Source organism: Paramisgurnus dabryanus, chromosome 22 (genome assembly GCF_030506205.2).
Source record: "Paramisgurnus dabryanus chromosome 22, PD_genome_1.1, whole genome shotgun sequence".
Lineage (NCBI taxonomy): Eukaryota > Metazoa > Chordata > Actinopteri > Cypriniformes > Cobitidae > Paramisgurnus > Paramisgurnus dabryanus.
This window is the reverse complement of record NC_133358.1, coordinates 23,729,977-23,753,951: the sequence shown is the minus strand read 5'-3', so window position 1 is coordinate 23,753,951 and position 23,975 is coordinate 23,729,977. Positions and strand designations below refer to the sequence as shown.

Genomic DNA, 23,975 nt, shown 5'->3' with positions numbered 1-23,975 from the left:
ATCAGATTCAATGGATTATGCTAAGCTATGCTAAAATTGGGACCGTCAGACCCTGAGATCAGCTGAATGGATTTCAAAAAAGTAAAAAACAAAAGTTTAACTCTAGGGGAGCTGGAAAATGAGCATATTTTCAAAAAAAGTGGCGTGTCCCTTTACGCTGGCAGAGCAAGGGTCATCGGTTTGATTCCTTGGAACACAGATAGTTTGTTTGCAAGTGTCTGCCAAATGCATATATTTAAATAAGTCTGGTGGATCATTGTCATGTGTGCCTGTAAAGCTGATTGGTGTCACAGAGCTTTGTGTGTCCTTAACCTGGAGTCCTCGCATCTGTGTCATTCTTATAAAAACATTCTGCTTCTCGGGTTCATCACTGTGTTTTCTCACAGACACCGTTTTGATTGGCTCCCATCAGGACGTCTGTTAAACGTGGCACGCTGGCCCAACCGTGCTCATACGCGCACATGCATTCCAAAGTAATGACCCCTTTCCACTCCTTTCCACGTTATTTATTTGCTCTTTCTTATAATTCGGTGAGTTCACCTGGTTTTCATTGCAAGTAGCCGTGTTAATGCCTTCTGCATCTAAACATTGCATTTTGAATCCATTGCATTAGTTCTCCCCTTTTCTTTGACGTTCTCCGGATTGAGTAAATATGTTTCCTGTTGATGTGGCTCGGAGGCCTGCACCCTCTTTGTGGCCCCTGAATCCCTCACCCCTTTTCTCCAACTCCGAGAAACGCATCTCCAAAAGGCAGATGTCGAATATTAACAGCCGTGGTCCTAAAAAAACGTCTCCCTTCTGACACGACGAAAGAGATAGACCTTGGACAGATAGTAAGAAGCGAATGGGAGACCGAAGGAATGTGTACATGTGGAGATCAGGCACTGCTAACAGATCGCACCTGGATCTGCGCTCTCGTCAGGTTAACCCTGAGCAGACGGCAGTCGCCTAAGGCCTCAAGGGAGACAAAATATGCCACGGCCCCACACGCTTTAAGCATCACGCAAGTCGAGTCCTGGAAGGGGTGCGAGGCGCGCTAAGCTTTTGATCTCACTGTAGGACATGCTGGTCTTGATGAATGTCACATTGCTTACCTATGTTAAAAGGAAACACTTGTATAAAATGTTCCACGGCTGGCATTGCTTTGTACTAAATTATCTAGACTTTCATGTCATGACTGTAATTTGCAGCCAAGTTTAGGGGAACTTGCTGTCACACTAGGCAAATACTGTAAAATATTTTTGAGTATAAACAAATATAGTATACTATATATTAAGTATATACAAATATATTAATTATACTTATTACTTATATTTTTATAGTCGATAATTTTATCACTTAAAACTTATCTTTGAGCGTCATAATATCATATGTAACTTTTTTCTCTAACAGTAATTTCTTTATGCTTTAAAATAGTTTGAATATAACTGTACACCCTTGCCTTATTTAGTATACGCAAATGCATGAATATGTAAATTAGTCCCCGCCTCTAGCCCTTTACTCAACAGCACCAGCTCAGACCAAATATATGAATATGCAAATTAGTCCCTGCCTCCACTCAATTGCACCAGCTAAGTGCATAGATATACTGTATTTAAATTTAAATAGAAGCTACATTCAACAGTTTTAGATGCATAGCTGCTAAGTCTATTTCAATAATGCATTCGTGACATGAGCTGCAATAATTTTGTTACCGCTGATTTTAACAGGTTAAAGCGTCTGTACTGCACGTGTATGAGTACAAAATCGGAGCTGAAGCAGTAGTGCTGCGATAGTTTCAGCCCCAAGCCTATGTGCCGTCCATGTATATCTATATTGCTATATGTATATCTATAACTACTGATCTACTTGTTCAGCTGTGATGATGTGATTGAAACAGGCGATTTCAAACCACCGTTTTCAGTCTGTTTTTGGAAACCTCCAATTTTATGGGGAAAATACTACATACATTTGCTACAATACTAGCAATGGTGTTGAACAATGAATTTGCACATGGTTTGTCTTAACGCATATTGAAAACACTACATAGACATACAGTATAAACAACAATTAAAAGCTTGATTTTTACCACAGGGGGACTTTAAAAGCACATCCATCCATATTAAAGTAATCCAAACAACTTTGTGTTAAAATATTCTTTACTGCTTCAAGTCTCATGATTGGTTGTCATCTTTGTTATAAGACACACAAGTTGGATTTGAAGTTATCAACATATCAGATTATTAAACATTATCTTGTGTACGCCTATCGATTCACTTTAAAAAACATATTAGGAAGCTCAAATGCAAAACCCTATAAGGGCCCTGAGCATGTTTACTTAACTCTTTACCCGCCATTGACAAGTTATCTCGTCAATCAGGAGAAAAAGGTTCCCTGCCAATGAAAATTTTACGGCAATCCATATTTTCGCTATTATGCACTAGGTGTGCGCTAGGGCTGCATGATAAATTGCATGCGATAGTCATGCGCATCTAGTCCATAAAGCCGGTTCCTTGTTTGGTAGTAAATCACCTGCTTTCAGATGGAGCGGCATTTACTACACAAAGCCGTAGTTCACTGACAGTCGGAGCAATTTCGCATTTATTAACGCGGACGTTTCGTCTTAACTGATGAGATGCGCATGATTATTGCATGCAAATTATCGTGCAGCCCTAGTGTGCGCTCTTACCCAACTTATAAAACAATGAAGCATCCATTGATCACAAAAACTTAAACTCCATGTATGTTTTGATCATCGCCCTGAATCTGATCTCTAACAAAAGTCCTTTACAAAAGGCAATTTTCTCAGTTTTTTGCTCAAAATTTGCTATTTTTGAAGAAACCTACACATATTAGAGAGGTGATTGAATAGGATGAAACTTTTTGTTTTCTTTTGTCTGTTCTTTTATTTGATATATTGTATGTTTGAATATTTAATGAAGGCAGAATTTAACTTTCGTGCAAATCATAAAAATTGCTGGTGCTGGCTGGCAACTTTTTTTTAAACACTGGCAGGGAAAGAGTTAATGGATTCTTTCAACAAACCGGTATTTCTAAATGTCTGTAGCTGGAATTTAAACCGATTTGAAGCGAAAGTATTTGATGAGCAAATACTTTCGGTTAATATCATTTTTGATAAAGGTGGCATTTAGCAGCTTTGGCATATATGAACTCCTCTTAACCCATAGGCATTTCTTTAAAGGACAAGTTCGGTATTTTACACTTAAAGCCCTGTTTTTCAGATTGTTTATGATGAAATAGAATGGTTCTGACTGAAATTTCGACACATGCGGCTGGCCCGAGAATTTTCGGCTATTTGTTGTATCACCTCCCACCTCTATAATGGCTATATAGGTGCACAGGAACAATACTTCCTAAAATGCATTAAACTTTCGTTTACAAAGACGTGAAACTTACCGAGTGGTCGGGTGTTCATTGATATGCTCACACAAAAATCGCTGCAAACGATGCTTTCCAACAGGTGTTTTAGCATTCGTTGTAAACTTGTGGACCTATTTTTCCAAACAACTCACACCCGTATATTCTTCCGCTGAAAACAGGGTTTTAAGTGTAAAATACCAAACTTGTCCCTTAATGATAAACGTTTATGTATTTGGAGCTCAAACATTTTTGGGACCTATATATGTGCACAAGGTGACATATATTTTTATTTAAAAATAAAACACTGTGCAACTAAAGAAAGGAAGTCATATACATTTGAAATAGCATAGTGGCGAGTAAATAAATAAAATTTTTTGGTTAAACCTTGCTTTATGTGCATAAATGTATATACACATGCAAAGGGACGTTGATGCCTTCTCCAGTAGCCTGAACAGATATTCAACTCCAAACAGCCGAGAGCAGGAGTTACAGGAACAGATGGTGGTTAGTTTTATGCAAAAGTGAAGTTTATCTCAAACTTCATGTTTTCATGTCATGTTTTTAGATTATTGACCTATCTATGTTTTTCTCCCAGTTGTTTGTGTTCCTTAGCACAGTTTTGTTTTATTTATGTTGTTTGCTGTATTTTTTCTCAGTCGTTTAGTGTGTGTGTGTGTGTGTTCTCATCTGGTCTGCGCTCTTTCCTGATGAAGGAAACCCCCTCTGCCACACAGATGATCACAGCAGAGCAGTAATTCCATTCGTCTGACTCACCGCGCTTAGGAACAGTGGATTTTTGTGTGCATCATTGAAAGGCAAAAAGAAAGAGAGATCTCAGTGTTGTGTCTCATGTCTGTTTGTGGCGTGCCCCATGTGCGTTCCTAAATGTGTCGCTTTTTTCTAAATTTGTTGGCACCCTGTGTACTTTCTGAAAGGCCTTTTTGAATTAAACATTCTCAAAGGAAAATTGTAATGCTCCGATGTTGCCCTTTCTAAGCTCGGGTGACTTAAAGTCAACACAGAATCAAATATGAGCATATTTACTTTCCTAATGCATGTTCCCGGTCTTCGTGTGTGTGGTGTGGTTTTATCGAGGCATGTTTTTCTGAAGAAAGTTTGTCTGTAATGACTATTCACCAAATCTCCAAAAGAATTTGATGAAGCATTTGAGTTCATTGTAGTCTTGGCTAATCTGAGATGCAGGAGAGTCTTGATGGTGCCTAGGAGAAATAAATGAGATTTTCTCTCCTCCGTTCTGTTATTGCTTGTTTTTGTATCCCGTTTTCAACCACTGCATACTCCAGAACATTACACACTGGAACATTTCACCATTTTCCCCCCCTCCTTTCGCTCTTATTTCTCCTGTGCGTTCTCCTCTTTTGCTGAGCTGCTATTTTCAGCAAGCGCCGTGTCCCGCAACAGGCTCTCTGCGTGCTTTCACGGGGCAGCGGTTCGCTAATCACAGCCTCAAGTTTCAGGATAACAAGGGCACGTATAAAAACAAACCAGGCAGATTGACACCTCCGGCCCTGCCAACACACTGGCACAGTTTGCACAGAGAACAGGATGAGTGTGCACTTCACAAAAGTGAACTCCTTAACCTCCCTCTGTTGCACTAAACTGTACAAGGCAAAGTTGCTTAACTTTTTAAAAGACTAGTTTACCCATAAATGAAAGTCTTTCATTATGTACACTGCCAAAATGGTACAAAAATGGTCAATGGGGCAGTACCCTTTAAAGGTGCCAAAGAATGCTTCGAAATACTAATAATATGTTAATTGGTCTGTGATGTCACTTGCCCACCCCTCCATTGCAACAACATGACACAGTTAATATCAGGTGCGTCCTGCCCCATACGGTGCAGGTTGCTGAAGACCACAGAGTTACATGGAAAAATGAGACAGCGCAATAAACGACACGATGAAAGCGCAATGTTTGTTAAAGTTTAATTTCTTAATTTAATATTTGTCTTTGTTTGTACTTTGCAGCAGATGCGCCTGACTTTATAACTTGGTTTGCGATAGTGACGTCACAGACCAAACTAAACAATAATGACATTCGTTGAACGCTATTTTTGTTATCGATTATTTATCTATCTTATTCAGTTTCCTTATGTGTAAGAGTTTGCATATGAAATTTTAAAAAGGTTTCATTGGAGACAAAATTACAGCATGAGGGTGTGTGAACATTTTGTATTTTTGGCTGAGGAATTCATTCAAGGGCACATATATTGCCCATTTTTACAATATGTAATATAAATCCTGGGTGTGCCCAAAATGTGTCTGAAGTTTCAACTCAAAATACCCCACAGATCATTTATTATTGCATGTCCAAAATGCCCCATTTTCATGTTTGTAACTTTAAATGCAAATGAGCTTATGTTTTTCATTCCTTTATCGAAAGAGACAGAGAACAAGAAAAGCAAAGTTGCATATCTAATGAGACCGTTTGGTTTTATGGGGATTAAAGGGATAGTTCAGCCAAAAATGATATTAAACCCATGATTTACTCACCCCCAAGCTGTCCGAGTTGCATATGTCCATCGTTTTTCAGACAAACACATTTTCGGATATTTTAGAAAATGTTTTAGATCTTTCAGTTGATTAAATGTAATGTTACGGGGTCTACGACCTTCAAGTCCAAAAAAAGTGCGTCCATCCTTCACAAAATAAATCCAAACGGCTCCAGGATGATAAACAAAGGTCTTCTGAGGGTAATCCACGCGGTGTTGTTGTAGAAATATCCATATTTAAAACTTTATTAACGTAAATAACTCTTCCGGTAGCGCTGCCATCTTAGACTCCTCTGTATTCAGGAGAGAGTATTAGCGTAGTGTACGCACTTTTCTTAGTGACGTATGACAAATTCGGAGGGCGGGGGCACAGAGCAGTGCAGCGTTTAAATATGGATATTTCTACAACAACACCGCGCGGATTACCCTCAGAAGACCTTTGTTTATCATCCTGGATCCGTTTGGATTTAATTTGTGAAGGATGGACGCACTTTTTTTGGACTTGAAGGTCGTGGACCCCGTAACATTACATTTAATCAACTGAAAGATCTAAAACATTTTCTAAAATATCTGAAAATGTGTTTGCTTGAAAAACGATGGACACATGCAACTCGGACAGTTTGGGGGGTGAGTAAATCATGGGTTTAATATCATTTTTGGCCGAACTATCCCTTTTAAAAAAAGTAGTGGTTGGATATTTTTATTTTTTTTGTAGGGTGGTTGCGTTCTCACACTGCCAACACACATTTATGTCCAAGCAACTTGTAAAAATTTATTTTTCTTAATAGGTGCCCTTTAAATGTAAAGCACTGTTCACAGTTTGAATCCCCAGGATGTCTTCAAATAAAGAAGCCACAATGAATTTGGGCTCCATCCACAGCAATGCGAACACATTTTTGGGCTTTAAAGGAATTTTTCGCCACACAATGGTGCCACTTGTGAACGTGATGTCTCTCTCTTTCTGTTGATCTTTGTCTTCCCCTCTCGCCCTCTCTTTCCCGATCGTGTCAGTGTAATAAAAACTCCTACCGTAGCACAGAGCGTGTCAGAGCAAGCCTTCAATGGTAGTCTGCCTCTCTCTCTCCTCCTTTTCTATTATCCACTCTCCTATAATCTCTTTAGCATTCTTTACTATTTGTCTACCCAAGTTCTAAGTCAAATTTTATTCTGCACGATTCATCAATGTATGTTTTGAGGAAAAACTGACTTGGATAATCTATCAAAATGTAACCCGTTGTGGTTCTGTCTTAGAAAAGACTCCGTTTCCGCATCACATCACTAATCCTTTGTACTCTATCAGCCTTTTAACCACCTTTATAGACCAGTTTATACCTTCCAGTCAATTTCCAGTGAATAAAAATCACAAATTGCTATACCTCAGAGATACGATAGACTTTAAGTAGAGGCAATTTGGATTTTGTTTCATCTTCGTTTCTTCGTTCTGTGTATACCTAGTATTATATAAGTGGACAACGCTAAATACATGTGTATACAGGATGTGAAATGTTTAAAGCTCATCCACTTTCAACCACATTTATAGGTAGTCGAAAACCCAATCGACCGGATTGATGTATGAGCACAATGTTTTTACATCGGTCCTGACTTCTAGCGTGAACCCCCCATATTTAGACAATCAATGATAAAACTAATGCGGCTGCTCTCCGCCTCTTTTATTTGTTTCATTTTGTATGTAAAATTTGCGCAAGTTTATTTATCAGTTCTGAAATATTTGCAAAAGCCCCCCTTACACATAGGGGTGCGTGGGGCAAAAACAGACGCAGGGTTTTATTTCCTGTATTTTTTTCACGCTGCCAAAAGACGATCTCCCGCAAATTATTTGAAATGTATAATGTTTTTCCAGAGTTATTGATGAACGACTGTTTTGGTGGCATGCAAGTAAATTTTTCCATCATATGTTTTTTCGGTTTTTAAGTTGGTTGTGTAAGATACCAAATCCAATGCTATGTCATATTAATCAGTGTCTTGTTGACTAAAACATAGCATATTTTGAAATATGTCTGCAGCTCTTAGCAACTTTTTTTGGTTGGCTTGAAAATATTTTGACTCAGTGGGGTTAATTGTAACGCTTTGTTACAACTAACCCCTCAGCACTTACAATATTAAAACCGCTAACGTTAGCGTAATTCTTGCCGTTGTTTTAAATAAGCTACACATGAATGATTGCTGGCTACCAACAAAATAAATGTGCCTGTCTTATCAAAAATTTATTTTTTGTTCATATCTTTAATATTGATTAAATAGGTTCACAACAAAGATTAAAATCATAATAAAATGAATGGCTAAAATCAGACTTTGATGCTCAGTATCTCAGAATTTAATTTTGAAACTGTAGTATGGTTATTACAAACTAAGTCACAATATAAAAAAAATGTTTTGTCATAATTGTGCTGCTTTTCCTCACATATTTAGACATTTGTATCCATTTATAATTGAACTGTTGTTAGAAAAGGGCTGGTTGAATGAATACAGTGTGGATACCTGTCTATTATAGACAGATATATAAACAATATCCGCTTCAAGTATATAGACAAAATAGTATTGAAATATTTGTAGTAAGTGTTACAACTAACCCCCTGCCTGTTACAATTAACCCCACCTATGGGGTAAGTTGTAACGTTTACACTTCTGTCACGTTTGGTGTAATTGAAACCAACTTCAAATGTTCATTTGTAGCAGAGATGTGTGTGTTGCTTGTGTAAAAAATAATTAATCAAACTCAAATATTTTTTGAATGATTTCCCATACATGTTCAAAACTCTGTGCAGCATGTTTACTACTCAAGCAGTGTCCTCATAGTAGTGCAGGTCAACTTAAACCCATCAATACTCTAGCTTTCGATTGTTAACGACTCGCCCATAGATAATTAATCAGGTCAGAAGCGGTCGAAAGTGGACAAAAGAGATTGATTGATTTACCAGGTGTTGAATCATCACATGCGTCAGGCAAAACGCATCTTAATACCAGGTGTAAATGTGCTCTTAATACTTTCCTTGCTTCCATTATGTTTCTGATGGATAAAATTACGAGGGTCAAGGTTGGGCCAGTTATTGTAGCCCTTCCTGGTCGACTGAGATCAAACACTCTTGCCAACCACCGACAACTGTAAATCACAGGCCCGTCTTTATCGTCGCATGATTCACACAAGCTTCCGTTTCTTTTTTCACAGACGTTGGGTGGGGAGAGGGTAAAGTTCTCACCCTGTTAATTCAGGATGGGGGGAGCATGGAAATGAAAACAATGCCTTGAATCACCAGAGATGGGCTGGCACGATAGCAATTCCCTGATCCATTTCTCTGAATGGGCTTTTATCACTGACACAGAGTAATTCAGGTCGTTTCTCTGGCTCATCCGCCGTTCTGCCGGGCCAATCAACGGATGACATAAGCAGGGGGTACGACTCGAGGGTAACTGTGAAGTCGTCTCGTTTTCCTCCAGGGCTGTTTGCACAACGCTCTCCACACAGGAGCTGAATGAGTCCACGGACAATTTTTATGGCACATCCTGAAAGCCAACACCCTCCCACCCCAAGCATGCTGGGAATTCACAGTCAAGCGCTACATATCCACATGGCTCACCGTTCCCAAAGCAGGGTGGATCTTCAGACTTTTTGGAATATTTGAGTTCTCGGGGCATTTTGGTTTTGCTTTGAAAGTGGGCTTTGTCTTTGATTTAGTTGGAACACTTCTCATAGCAAAGAGCTCATAAACATGTTTTTAATATTTTTCCAGTGTGACCAATTTCACAGGGGTTTATTGGCCTATTTTTGTATATGCATGCCATCTGTGCATTCTGTAAATTCTTACTCATTTTTTTATTTATTTAGTATGAAGTAATTTAGGGTGCGTACTAGCAACTTTATGCAGTGAATGTCAAGGATGTTGAGTAATGTTTTATTGTCCAGTTTGCTTTCTGCTCTTTGGAAATGTACATTTTACCAGTAACTGTCTTAAAGGATGCCATTTTCTTTCATTGTTTAAGTGTCCGAACATGGGGATTGACTGATATGGGCTTTCAATGGCCAATGATAATGTTGATACAGATGCTGATAGAGCAGAATGGCTGATGGCCAATATAATCCTACATTAATATAGATTGCAAAATATTAAAACCATACTAAGACACATTACACCGTGTGCGTGTTTTAAAAAGAGGCTTTGGGTAGGAGAGAGAATTTAGCTTCATTTGCAGCCAAGTGATTGTGACACATTTTTGTAATTTTAGTGTCTCTTTTTTTGGCTGATTTTGGCTATTGTGCACATTCCAGTCCAGTCACAAGCACATTGCATTTAATCTTTGAAAATTTGATACATATTAAATATTTATTGTGACAGGATGAGTGATTAAACCAACCCGAGCCTACATTCTTTACCTGGCTTTCTACCTGGTGACCTTGTTGTATTTGGACCTTCAACAGTGTACGTATTTGTGCGACCTTACAAAATGAGTGCCAAGAAAGACTGCAATAAGTTGCATTAATGCAAATATAAACACATCATAGTAAATATTTGGGAGTGGTTCACACCTCTATGAATCAAGTCTGCCCGGGGAAAGCATGGCTCTACTGTCCGTTATATAACGCCACACAGAGTTCATCAGGGGTGAGTTACATCAGAATGAACTTTGAATCATATTTTGTTATGGTTATGGCTTAAGACACATGATTTAACTGTTTTTCTTGGTAAGCGTTTAGATGAAGACTATAATGATGCCTGAATTAGGACGAATGGTGTGCCGGGATGTGCTTTAACGTACCCGAGGTTCGTTAAAAACACACGTCGTTTTCATCAGAAGGTCTGTTTGATAGACACTTTCCCTCATTCCCTCTAACAAGAACAATAGGACGTGCGATCACAGACTTGTGTTAAGCCTGATTTATAAATCTGCGTCTGACCTATGCAATACCCTCTACACCATGGGCTATGCATTAGATTTCATTTATACTTCTGCATTGTTGTCCATATTGACAGGCATGTTGTGGGCAAGGATTTTTTAACGAAAAATATGCCTATTTAAGAGTTTATATGCAGAGAAAAAATATAGACAGGATGAAACGTTTTTTTTTCCGGTTTCCTGTTTGTTTGTTTGTAAGCAGAGGGTCTGTTCGTTCATTTGATATATTTCTATGTTTATATATGTTTAGAAGAAAATTTTTCCGGAATGCATTTTTTGAAACTTTTGTGAAAATTACAAAAAATGTTGGTGGGAAACTTAAAAAAAAAGGCTGGTGGCAAATTGGTTAAATTTTACTTCTCAACTTGGTCTATTTTTGTTTTTACTGTTAAGAGCGAATATTAGAAAATGTGATTCTATCTTTTTTAGGGGTTCTAACAGACCAATCACAGCTCTTGCTGTCCACATAGAATTGACGTGTTTTAACATTTTTGCGTAGGGTAAGTGACTATGCGGGTGATTCTCACGAAAACTTGGTTTTAAAACTGTCAAGCATGAAAATGTAAAAATTGCTTAAATTTACTTTTTTTCCCACCAGACATTGAAAAACAAAGTCTGGAGTAAATGGGAACATTAATTTAAACACTTTTACTTAACATTTAACACTTTTTGTAACATAATTAAAAAAATGAGTCCTAAAAAATATCATTACCGCAACAGTCAGAAAACATCAACACTGACATATTTTCAAAATGACATGACAAACCTGAAAAAACATAATTTGGAGATTCTGCACATGCATTTAAAATCAATTAAATTAACATTTAATAAGCATCTGTTGCGGTAATGATAATCAAAATGTCGTGTAAGCATTCTGACAAGACAATATTTCAAATTAACTGTAAAAAAATGATCTTACCTGGTAGCCATCTTGAAGTAACTGGTCCATGTTCTTGGTCACTCAAAATCAAACTTTATTAAAATTCTGTATGTGTGCTTAAACTGTTCTCAAAAAGCGTTGCGGAGGATGAGAACATCAGGCATGGACACATCATTTTCCTAATTTTTCTTCATTATTATTATACATGAATATTCAGTAAATATTTTTTCTGTCATCTAAAGTAGTCTAGCAAAAAATCCATTTATTTTTTTCTAAATATTTTTGTGTTAATTTGATTAAATTACAACATAACGCATGTTCAAACACAGCCGGACACATTGCGGTAATGAGAATTTCAGCAGAAAATGAGATAAAATTGACAAATTATAAATTCTTATGTTGAAATCACAAATTGTGCAAGGTAGAACACAGTATTGTGTTAATTCTGATGCTTTTTAATATTACTATATTACACATTTGTGACCCGTCACGGAAACCAGGGACTCAAGTCGGCAGCACAAGTTTCGAGAAAATGAGAAACAAAGTTTTTTTTTCGAAATTTGTGATTTTCGTTTTATTGCAGAATCTGTTAGTTGAGATCACGAAGAAGCCTCTCCATGTTTGAGATAGCAGTTTTTGTATATTTAAACGCGTACATTTTGCGGTTAAAATAGGCTTGTTTTTCCGGAGATTCTAGCGTGCAGCGGGGGGCGTCATTGTCTGTGTGTATATTTACATACTGTATAAGCTTGTGTTTTCGCCTCCGCCCCCAAAGGGAACAGCGTGACTACTAAATAAGGATAGTTCGCCCAAAAATGAAAATAATGTAAGTAATGACTCACCCTTATGTCGTTCTAAACTCGGAAGACCTCCGTTCATCTTCGGAACACAGTTTAAGATGTTTTATCGTTAGATTTAGTCCGAGAGCTTTCTATCCCCTTCATTGAAAAGCTATGTATGGTTTCCATGTCCAGAAAGTTAATAAAAACATCATCAAAGTAGTCCATGTGACATCAGTGGGTCAGTAAGATTGTGTTGATGCATCGAAAATATAGTTTGGTCCAAAAATAGCAGAATTACGACTTTATTCAGCATTGTCTTCTCTTCCGGCTCGAGCGTGAAGTCACGTGACTGTTGTGACGCGCTGCCCTGTTCCTCAGATATGTTTGCTAAGTTTTTTTTTTTTTTTTTTCAAACTTATAGCCTGCGTCTCCACAGATTGTTAAGCTCGGGCGCACAAAACAAAAGAAAAATAAAAGAAGCTGGGGCGGAACAAATAACAGTCAGCCGCATCGTACGTCAGCCGCGTCACTGACTTTATGCGGCGCCGCAGTCGGAAGACGTCAAAGTACCGCGAGAGCTCTTCAAGAAATCTTACGGAGTAGTTTAATTTCGACTCGCTCTCGCGGTACTTTGACGTCATCTGTATGTCAGTTCTTGCAGCGCAGCATGAGTCCAAACACACAGAAGTTACACAGATATCGTTGTATTCTTCATATAATTGGCTACATGTTTTGTCTATCAATATTTTCCATGAAGTCATTGGCTGATGGAGGAACGAGCGAGCCATTGGTAACCTCTCTAAAGGATGTCACGTTTTCGACGGCGCTGTTTGGATGATCTATTATACTACTTCCCTATTTTAAATACAAACTTTGAAGGCGGGTTCATGTGTTTAACGGAGTGTAAGCTCATATACCCTTACATGTTACGATTTAAATAGTCTTCAGATTATATATTATATTGTATTACCAGACATTCATGCGAAATCTGATGTAAACAATCTATATTTCACGGATTACGCATTTGTGGACAAATATGGGCATTGGATAATCTGAAACAGACTGGATTCGACTTGTGATCCCCACAAAGGTAAAAGAGTCATGTTTATTTTTGCGGGTTGTCATTTGGTCATAAAATACTACATATGATGCTAGAACATCTCAAAAAGGGTTTTACAGGGGGCATGGCTTAGCTAAATGAGATGTAAATGAGCCCTATTGTCTCCCCCAGCTGAAAAGAAGAGTCCCTTTCGTCTCGATTTTCTCGGTTTGAGTATTTCTGAGTTCCTATATTCAAATGGCCACAACTTCTCCAAATCTTATCAGATTTCCATGTGTTACACATCGTTGGAAAGCTTAGAAACTGCACTTTCAGAATCTGTGAATAACTCAAAATGCTCAGATCCGACTTGTGTCCCTACTTTCCGTGACTGGTCACATTTTATAGCTAAAATCATTAGTGCCGTGGTGTTTCAATGGTTTCGTGAGAATCACCCATGCGTAGGCTATACCGTACACTCGCCGCAAAAGTATGAATTGGGCTTTAGCCTCTCTAGAGAAATTGTGATTTGATATACTTATTAATTCACCAGATTGGGTTTTAACTGAAGCAAAAATGTGAAGTTGCATTCATGCATTTGGCAAATGCTTTTATCCAAAGCAACTTAAAGTGCATTACAAGTAGGGATGCATAACGATTAATTGCGATTAATCTATAGCAGAATAAAAGTTTTTGTTTACATCATGTATGTGTGTGAACTGTATATAATAACTTTGTATAGATAAATGCACACACATGCATGTGTATATTTAAAGCAACACTATCTAGTTTTTTTACCTTTAAATAATGTCTCTAAAATTCTTATATTTCATAGAACAACTTTTAACAGGACAAATTGTACTGTTTCTGCAACCTAAGCAGCCTCCTAGCTGCTACAAGCACACTCTGAAAGTGGGGGTGGAGGGAAGGAAACACAGCCCCGCCCCTCCCCCTGCCTGCAGAAGAGTGTCTGATACCAGGCACTGTTGCGCTTTTCAACCACATGGGGAGCTGTAAGTCATTTTTACATGGAAACTACATAGTGTTGCTTTAAGAAATGTTAACGTGTGTGTGTGTGTGTGTGTGTGTGTGTGTGTGTGTGTGTGTGTGTGTGTGTGTGTGTGTGTGTGTGTATATACATTTGTATATTTATGTATAATTTATATATAAATACTTAATATATAAATATATTTTTTTTTCTTAAAATTATACATGCATGTGTGCATATTTATATATACATAATATTATACACAGTTTATACACATATATGATGTAAACAAAATCAATCGTGATTATACTACGGGTCTGTTAAATGCTTGAATCTGATTGGCTGATGAATGTTTTGAGATGTGCAATTATTTTCTGGGAAATGCATGGCGAACGTAGTTTCAAGCAGCTCTCTTGACAGCATTACAGTTGTTCCATATCACTTTGCATAGTTAACTGTAATAACGGACTAACAAAAACAACATGACAGACGATTTTTCGAGGCAATAATAGCGCTGTTTAGAGATGCAAAAAGGTGGCCTCTTGCTCGCTCGCCCGCTCTCTCTCGCTCTCTCTCTTTCTTTCTCTCTCTGTGTGTCTGACGCTCTCGCTGTCTTTCTAATAACTTCATTAATAATTGCATTAGAATGCTATCAACGGCTTAAGCCTCCATTGCCAGCTTTAAAATGACGTTTTGGAACAAGGAAAAGACCAGTTGGATGCAAAGTGGAAGAAATAGTTCTACTCCGCTTCGCATCGTGGCTGCATCACCACCTCGGGTGTGCATTTTTTTCTAATAATTTAATGGCCCGTCCTCAATTATTCCTTAGTTAATTGTTATGCATCCCTAATTACAAGGTATACATTTCATCAGTATGCGTGTTCCCTGAGGGTCGAAACCATGACGTTTTGTGCTGCTAAAGCAATGCTCAGCACTGAGCTACAAGGATAAATGGTGATTGATGGATTGCTTTGTAGTGTATCATCTAACATTTGCTGGCTGACGTAGATGTTTTTCTCTTGTTTATAAAGATGAATTGATATGGCACAACACTGCGTTTCATCTTCATACGGGTTTTTATTATGCCCGAGTGTCTTTTCCCAGAGGAAAGTATTGCTCAATTGTTGCTTTTTCATAGCTGGGGAGACCTAATGGAGTTATAACTGCGGCTCATACTTGATGTTAGAGCTTTGTTCGAACTCAATGTTGTCTAAACAGAAAAGGTATTAAAGAAATCTGGCTTGGTTTTTCTTTCTTCCGCAGGGCTTTGCACCCTAACTGAATTGCTAACCTAAACACAGAGATCAGATTTGCAAATGCTTGCAGAAAAAGACTTCATCTGCCCAGCGGCGCTCAGATTGATGCAACACATTTTTTCTAGAAACATCCTTTCCTTATGCTCTTTTTTTTGCCTGTCGTCTCCCTGTCTGGCCAAACTAGACCTCCAAAGCATGGGATCATTCTCGGAAACTGATAGTTTGTGGAAAAACACACTTCCGTTTTGTTCCTCAGTGATCTTATATTATATATATACACACGCATATGTATACCCTGTCAATCACAGCTCCTTTCAATCTCCTTAAAAATTGTAACCAGAATGCATTGCTTGGCAGCTGTTCCTCGTCAGTTTATCTCCAGAAAAGAAAATACTCACACAAGCACACATAGTTTGGTGGCGTGTCAGTGGCCCCCAGCAGGACCAAGACATATGAAGTACCCAGAAGGCCTTGCAGTGGGGGTGAGAGCTCCTCTTAGAGCACAAAGAGTGGTTTGTTTTGCTGAAGAGGCCGTCTGCTTTAACAGACGCCTGACAATCCGGGAGCCATCTTTCATCATCTTTCATGAATACGACTTTTAAGGATAGTTAATGATGTTATAGCTCTCATCATTTGATTTTGGAAAATCTTAAGTCTTTTTATTGGTATCTGAGCATGTTTAGCATCATCAAGACCTCCTCTTAGGCCACATCCACACAAAGCCAGAATTTTCCCTGTCTGATTTATAAGTCCGTAAACACACCGTTGTCTCAAGAAATATCTGCATACACACAAAACCACTGAAACTGCCTTAAATTGATGTAGTATACATGCCAGACCAGTATGTGGCGCTGTCATTGTGCCACAGAGATGCACTAAAAATGGAGCATGCACATAATCCTTGTTGTCCATAATCATACGAAGATTTTGTTTTAGTTAATCTAATAGGCTTACTACCTTCTGCAGCGCGAAACGCAAACATGTAGTTCAACGTTGTTGCTGTTACGTGATGTAGCGGTGTCTGACTAGGGCTGCGTCCGAAAACTTAGGCAGCTGACTTCGGAGGCATGAAGGCATCTAAGAGAAATGCTTTCAGACACACTTTAAGGGCAGCGTGTTTGAAATATAAACAGAGAGCGCCTTTGTGATTAACTAATCACATATTTGAAAATCCATTTTACGATTAATCGTTTTTTACATGGTTGATTCAAAATCGATTCTAACAGCCCATAAATCGATTTTTTTTTCCCCATTTTATTTTACGCAAACATTGAACGTAAGATTAACGTTAGTCTAATTACTAATCTTCTCCACTAGATGTCACCCTTTTTTTTTGCCTTGCACGATGTTACCAAGGAGCGAGAGGCGAGCCTGTCATTCATTCATTCATTCATTCAGTCTATAGTCGAGAATCGGAATCGAAAATCGGATCGAGAATCGAAATCGAATAAATTTGATAGCTTGTGAATCGGAAATTGAATCGATCTGGAACATCTGAATCGATACCCAGCCCTATCCCTACAATACCAATTTCTCGCTAGAAATGCAATTAAAAGGTGTAAAAAGTGAAAATATACATTTATTTACACTAAATTTGCACTCAAGTCGCTTTCTTGGCCGCCATTTAATTTTTTCGACCAGGCTCGACCAATCACATTTCCCATGCGCGCACATGCATAGAATTGTGGAACAAGATCTCAGGAGTCAGGAAGTAAACATAACATTGGATTCGGACATGCCTTGATGGATTCCTGCCTTGGAATGCTGCCGGAGAAGGTTTTCAGACCCACTCGAGATGGTTGATGACATCATCGTATCACAAAATATACGGATTGTCGTGTTTCAGAACGTGTTGTTCAGATTTATCCTCCCTGAGACCCGGTTTCAAAAATAGGGGTTTTAAAAATGGCAGATCCATCTGGATGAATAAGCGATATGGTACAGTATACGGCTAAACGTGTCTCCGTTTGAACGGGCTTAAAATCAAGAGGAGATATGTGATCCGGGAATCTTTTATCTTATGAAAAAAATCTGATAAGCAGATGACATTTTAGGGCCCATCAGGGGAGTTTTATGCGGTTTGGCTGTTTATACATCAGCGCGTTTTGGACTCATGAAAATGCAAACACTAGAAAATAGTGTAAATGTTAAACAGTCTCTCTGGAAAAACGCGATTATGCGATCGCATGATTCAATGCATATTTAGCCAAAGTCTATTTATGATATTTATGCGGGGGCCGCATTTTTTCAAATACGCTGGACTTTCGCCATATAAATTACAGATTTCTGCGCGCAAAATATGCAGGCTTGCATGATTTCATAATCCCTCCATTTTCGTAGCAAAAATCACATATCTTAGCAGAAAGTAAAAAATTGTTGCATTTACTTCACACAAGCGCAGCCATGTCCATTGTTGCCATGGGAACGTTATGAAGTGATGTGATTATGTGACGTGAACATCATCAAAAGCTGCAAACCGTTTTTGCAAGTTCTCGCAATTTCATCACATAAAATCGCATAAATATCCTGCATATTTCATGGCATTTAAAAAAAAAACGTGCCACAAGATCAAGGATTTTTGCATGCAACAATCACAAAAAAACTGGTTAAAGGGCATAAATGTTTTTTTTCCATAAATCATTTGTAACGACATTTCAATTAGTTAATTGTGTAATAGTAATAGTATTTATATAGTATAGTTGACAATAAAATCATTATGAATATATAGAGAATATTAATATATTGCCTAGCCCATCAACTCTTAATTCTCTCTCTCTCTCTCTCTCTCTCTCTCTCTCTCTCTCTCTCTCTCTCTCTCTCTCTCTCTCTCTCTCTCTCTCTCTCTCTCTCTCTCTCTCTCTCTCTCTCTCTCTCTCTCTCTCTCTCGCTCGCACGCACGCACGCACACACACACATTGGGTCCAGGATGAAAGAGCTCTCTTCATGTTAGGAGCCTGTGATACAATCCTGTCACTCAGGCTGCTGCCCCCCCCCGCTTTCTCAGGATGGACGGTTCAAGAGAGAGGGGGTTGAAGTAGAGCAGGAGGCTCGGGCCACATACCTGCACGGGACCCTTTCCAAACACACACAGAACAATCTGAATGGATTTGTTGTGCTCTGTACACGTCGCCCTGTGAAAGGTTATTTTAAGCCACCGTGCGTATACACTCGCGTCCCGGTGAAACGACCCACACACATCACTGTGTACACACCCCCCTCCTCCTTCACCCCAGTGAAGAAACTCCTGTGAAGCCCCTTTTACATAAGCACAAACGGGGTCTTATTCAAACCCATTGACCACGCGGCTTCACTAGCCGGATAGATACTGCGTCTAGTGTTGGAGATGGAAATCATAGGGAATTTAGTGATTCCTTATGTTTAAGATTTCATGTTACTGCGTTCTTTAAGGATTCTTTTATAACAGGGTTTCTCAAACTTTTTCAGCCCAAGGACCACTTTATCTATACCAATTTTTTTCTAAGGACCACCTAACAGAATTCCACTCTAACACACCCCCAAAAAACAACAAAATAGGAAGGATAGGCTAAATTTAAGTTTAATATGCACTAATAACTAATTTTTTTAACACAAATGCAATGCTAAATTCAGAAATTGTTATATGAATTTTATTTCATTTGAAAAAGTAAATGTGAAATGAGTTGCAGCTTAATATGAAAAATCTACTTAAATAAGTGACGATTGTATAAACACCTAGTTTAGGTTATCTTATGGCAGACCACTGGGGGGTTTGGCGGACCACTTTAAGAATTACTGTTTTATAACTTAAAGGAAATTTGTAATCCTGTCCTATCCTAACAAACCATACATCAATGGAAAGCGTATTTATTACCAATAAAAAAATGACAAAAAATAACCATTATGACTGGTTTTGTGGTCCAAGGTCACATATTTGAAAAAATGTTTCTTATTACAATTTACTGCCTTCTGCAGCCTTCATTTATTTCAACAAATAAAAAATAAATAAAAAATAAAAGATTGACAAAGATTACATTGGAAAATATGCAAGATGAAATAAACCAAATTTAGTTTTGCATTAAATTTTTTTAATCGTTCTTTGTTTTTGAATTGTAAAATGACACCAAAAATTTTGCATGTGCCATACGTTTTTATCCAAAGCAACTTACAGTGCATTAGAAAGTATACATTTTTTTATCAGTATTTGTGTTCCTTGGATTCAAACCCAGGAAATTTTGCACTGCTAGCACAATGCTCTGAGTTGTACAGGAGCACAGTTTCATTACATGTCGTAATGGACAGTTTATATGTACAATGATTCAAGGCTCATGAGTACATTAACACTTTTCTAACATGACAAAATGAATGAGTGAGTCAGAAAAGTGATTCATTACAGTTTGATTCACTAAAAATAACTAGCTCATCATAAGAGTCATCCATTTAGGAGTCTGCAGGGTTGATTCACTTCAGGATACAATAAGAATGCAGGCAATCGAAAATCATGAATTAAAGAAAATCATTTGGCTTTCTATATGGTTCTCTCTACCCAATATTGACGAATGGGCCACAGGACCTGCCGGGTAACTAAAGAGGAACTGTAAAAATCATTAGAGTGATGTTGTGATTTACCGTGCCGGAGGCTGTCACGCCACGGTTAGGGCCTGGAGGAGACAGCAATGTCTAAAACAGCTGGTGGGCCTCCGGATAAGGTACCTATGTAGAAAAAACACACTGAAACAGCATTGAGTTGTTCGGTTGGCATCTCTGTGCTTTATATTCTGACAACAAACAGTATGTGGGGGTAGGAAGGGATTTATTCATTGGCATCCCATGAGAGCCATAACAGAGAGAGTTTGTGTGCATTGTAACTGGCCGTCTCTTTCTATGGTGCACCAGTTGGACCTGATGGCTCAGTTTCCACTTCAGTAGAAACATAGAAGCGTGTACTATGGTGAGGCCATAAACAATGGCTTAAACTGTTGGTTTAACCCAATGTCACTTGTATACTAAATATAACATGTGTTCAGCCTTTGCTTTTCGTTACTTTGCTTTTAGACTCGATCAGAAATCGCAGTCGACTTGTGTAATTCCATTTTTATAAACATGCCTTACCAATTTGTTCCTCATAGCGAAAGAAAAGCCTGTTTTTTTTTCTCGTGGCCCCTGGAATTCTCTGCACTTAACTGCGCATTAAGTGATAGAACGAGTGGGTGGAGTCAGCGTTGTGTTACTGTGTGGCATTTCACTCTTTTACTCTCTGTTTGATTGACAACTTTTTTTTTTTCGTTTTACCTCAGGGCCGGCTGAAGTTCCCATGATGTCACCAAACGGTTCCATTCCACCAATCCACGTTCCTCCTGGCTACGTCTCCCAGGTAACCAGCTGGAATGGATCAGGGTTGCAAGTTTGGGTGGCGAAGCCTCTTCTACACAATGAGGATGTGATTTCACCCCCATGGGCAAATAATATATCCCTTTCTGAGAAACATGCTCTCAAAGTGTGTGTCCAGTATGGGACTAAAAAACAAACAACAAGCAAGACTGAAGTTGTGTTCGTCTTTACTGTGATTCATTTGGAACGGTGTCAGGAGAGTTTGTTAAAGGTCACCGACTGTGACATTTTAGCAAAAAGGTCAAAAAACTCTTGTGGAGAGGGCGGAAGAAAGGGGTTGTGGGTGTGATAAATGAATAGGGCTTATAATGTCACAAAGGTCGCTCCTGTAAATATGTTTAATTGGCACATACCATACAAATGTGAAGGGCTGGACTTGACAAACAAGATATTTAATGGTATTTGAAAATAGGTTTCTTTGAACCCTGACAGTTCAATTAAATAATTACTGAGAGCTAACAAACTCTTACATAAATATTTTGTAATTGCAAAATATTTACTTTTAATACTATAATTTAAAACTGTACTGAGGCGTATAGATTTATGTCTCCAAAATGTAATAAGGGCAATGTTTTAAATGCACATCACTCTTGGGTTTCCTCCCAGTCCAAAGGCATGCTGGTTAGGTGAATTGGGTATAGATAAATTTCTAATCTCGCCATGAATATAGATAGGTGCCGATCTCTTTTTCCCGTTGGTGGGTGCTCCCCACAGCATCAGGCAACACTTAGGTTGCTTGTATTGCAACTGCTTTGGGATAAAAGGAAAAAAGTGGGGAAAAAGGCTGCATTTTCTGCACAGTTTTAGATGTGAACACTACCCCTGTTTTTGGCTTATTCATCAAAGCATTGTAGATATTACAATTTGTGAGATCCACCAATCAGAGACGCTCTAGAATTTCAATTTCCAGCTACCCTAGAGTTAAACATTTGATTTTTACCGTTTTGGAATCCATTCAGCTGATCTCCGGGTCTGACTGTACCAATTTTTAGCATAGCTTAGCATAATCCATTGAATCTGATTAGACCATTAGCATCGCGCAAAAAAATAACCAAATAGTATCTATATTTTTCCTATTTAAAACTTGACTCTTCTGTAGTTACATCATGTACTAAGACCTCCAGAAAATTAAAAGTTGTGATTTTCTAGGCAGATATGGCTAGGAACTATACTCTCATTCTGGTGTAATAATCAAAGACTTTGCTGCCGTAACGTGGTTGCAGCAGGTGCAATGATATTACGCAAAGCCTGAAAAAAGAAACACTTAATTTTCCGTCTGTCTTGGTACACAATGTAACTACAGAAGAGTCAAGTTTTAAATGGGAAAAATATCCAAACTCTTTTGTTTTTTTTATTTTTGCGATATGCTAATGGTCTAATCAGATTCAATGGATTATGCTAAGCTATGCTAAAAGTGATAGCGCCAGACCCGGAGATCAGCTGAATGGATTCCAAAACGGTAAAAATCAAGTTTAACTCTAGGGAATCTGGAAAATAAGCTTGTCCCTTTAAGAAATAATAAATAAATACATAAATTATGCATGTCATGCTATAATTATGACCTCCCAATGTAAATACAAACTTCCCAAGAGGAAGAGAAACCTGGAACATAGTTGATTCCCAAGGGCCTTTAATCCCAGAAAGGGTCTCATGCATTAGTTGCCTTTTTTTAGTAAAAAATCAGGTGTCACTGACCTCACCCTCTGCCCCTGCATAATCCCATGATGAGTACAGTCCATGTTTTAGTGATTTCTCCCATGTGAACCACAGTACTGTATCCAACAGGATTGCCAATAGCTATATGTTTTCTTCATTCAGTGGAATGTATTTGATGCCAGTCCTTTTGTTTACTTTGCATTCCAGTCCATTGTTTAAAATGCTCCTCAATGTCTAAGGTTGCCATAGTAGCTCTTGGCATGTTAGATTCAGAGATAAGTTGCATTATTCACAGAGGTGTAAAGTACTCGAGTAAATGTACTTCGTTACTGTACTTAAGTATTTTTTGGGCTACTTTGTACTTGTACTGAGTATCAAAAATATAGGCAACTTTTACTCTCTACTCAATTACATTTTTGATCGGGTATTTGTACTCTTTACTCCACTACATTTGAAATGACACTTAACGTTACTTGCTACATTGTTTATTCGTCAAATAAAAACGAGACGAAAGTGTCAGAGAGTGATGATGGATAGAATCTGTGGTCGCGAGGTTACACGCACACACACAACTGAGGGACTTCATTTGGCTCTGCGCAGAGCAATCGTATGAAATCAAAGTACTGCGAGAGCGAATCAAATGCATATGGAGAAGTCCGGTCTCGCGGTACTTTGATGTCAAACGCTGAATGGCTTGCGTTGAGCCACCGTAGCGGGACATCTGCGTGCTGCGTATGTCATAAACTGTAGAAAAGTTCGCGTCTGGTCTGAGAGAAGAGATAAAGAGCAAACATATGGATGCATATCACATTTGCTTCAGTCAAGGGACCATTTTTTAAACATGTGATGCTACAATCAAAACAAAAGTGATGCGCGATTGCAGGAGGGTCATCCCGCAACTCAAAGGCAAGCACAAATGTTTATATACTCTGATGCTACCTTATCAGCTAACCTGAGCTGGTACATAACTTGATATAACTTACTATATAAGCCAAAATAAACCAGCGAGGTCCTGTTCTGATTGCCCGAGTAACTTTAGTACATTATAAGATTGATAATAAGTGTACAATTTTACTGTCCTCACATTTAATCAAGTCTGCTGTAATGTATTTACTGTAAGAGGGATGCATGACGGAAGAAATGTAGTGCACTTAATGTGAGATATTGGTGTTACGTACTACATGTGTTTACAATTAATCTTTCAAATGAACAATTTCACGTTTT

The 23,975-nt window shown here is 38.3% G+C and overlaps 1 protein-coding gene across 2 annotated transcripts in view; it reads left to right on the top strand.

Annotated features, from left to right (window-relative positions):
- Nucleotides 1-23,975, top strand: part of fndc3bb (fibronectin type III domain containing 3Bb) — a 76,321-nt gene that overhangs the window by 17,951 nt on the left and 34,395 nt on the right. For both annotated transcript variants that reach the window (XM_065258433.2, XM_073813091.1), the window contains exon 4: nucleotides 21,002-21,078. In XM_065258433.2, coding sequence (XP_065114505.1) covers nucleotides 21,002-21,078 — 77 coding nt within the window. The remainder of the gene's footprint in view (nucleotides 1-21,001; nucleotides 21,079-23,975) is intronic.